The 586-nt window shown below is 69.8% G+C and overlaps 1 protein-coding gene across 1 annotated transcript in view; it reads left to right on the top strand.

Moving 5' to 3' along the window:
* The window catches only part of LIF (LIF interleukin 6 family cytokine), a 13,146-nt gene that overhangs the window by 4,267 nt on the left and 8,293 nt on the right, over positions 1–586 (top strand). Inside the window, exon 2 of the mRNA XM_035898382.1 lies at positions 344–480. Coding sequence (XP_035754275.1) covers positions 344–480 — 137 coding nt within the window. The remainder of the gene's footprint in view (positions 1–343; positions 481–586) is intronic.

The following is a 586-nucleotide window of genomic DNA, read 5'->3' as shown; positions in this document are numbered from 1 at the left end:
CCTTTGTGGTAGCCTGCGCTGACAAGGGGGAGCTGCTGGGGCTGGGCTGCACTCCCTGGCTGCTCAATGGCATCTTCATCACCCTCCTCCTCCTCCTCCCCACTGGGTGCCCAGCAGGCTTTTGGCACAGGGGCTCGTCCCTGTGGCAGGACCGGGGGCTTCGGCGCAGGGGGGACACACGTGCCCGGCACGGGCCCATCTCACCTCCAGGCCTGACTCCAGGGTGATGGGCACACGGTGTGGCCGAGCCATCGCTGCGGCACGGAGGCCAGTGAGCATGGCAAGGGGGCTGCCTCCCTGCACTCCACCTCAGGGCCCCCAACTCTCTCCTCTTCCTCCCCAGCTGTCACCAAAGGGCTCCTCATCCTCTGGGCAGTGCCAGGCCAGGGGGGGCGGCCCCTGCCGCCCCCCACCCTGCAGCAGATCCAGGCGCTGGTGGGGCAGATGGTCGAGGACGCCCGGGAGCTTTTTGCCTTCTACGTGAGTCCCCCTTCCCCAGGGCGAGGGTGTCACTCCTGTCCCCTCTGCGGGGGGGACACGGGGCTGGCGGGCGGGGGCAGGGTGTCCCCATGCTGCTCCCGTCCCC

The sequence above is a fragment of the Egretta garzetta genome, unplaced genomic scaffold (genome assembly GCF_000687185.1).
Source record: "Egretta garzetta isolate BGI_Z169 unplaced genomic scaffold, ASM68718v1 scaffold7, whole genome shotgun sequence".
Lineage (NCBI taxonomy): Eukaryota > Metazoa > Chordata > Aves > Pelecaniformes > Ardeidae > Egretta > Egretta garzetta.
This window is presented reverse-complemented; position numbering and strand designations above follow the sequence as displayed.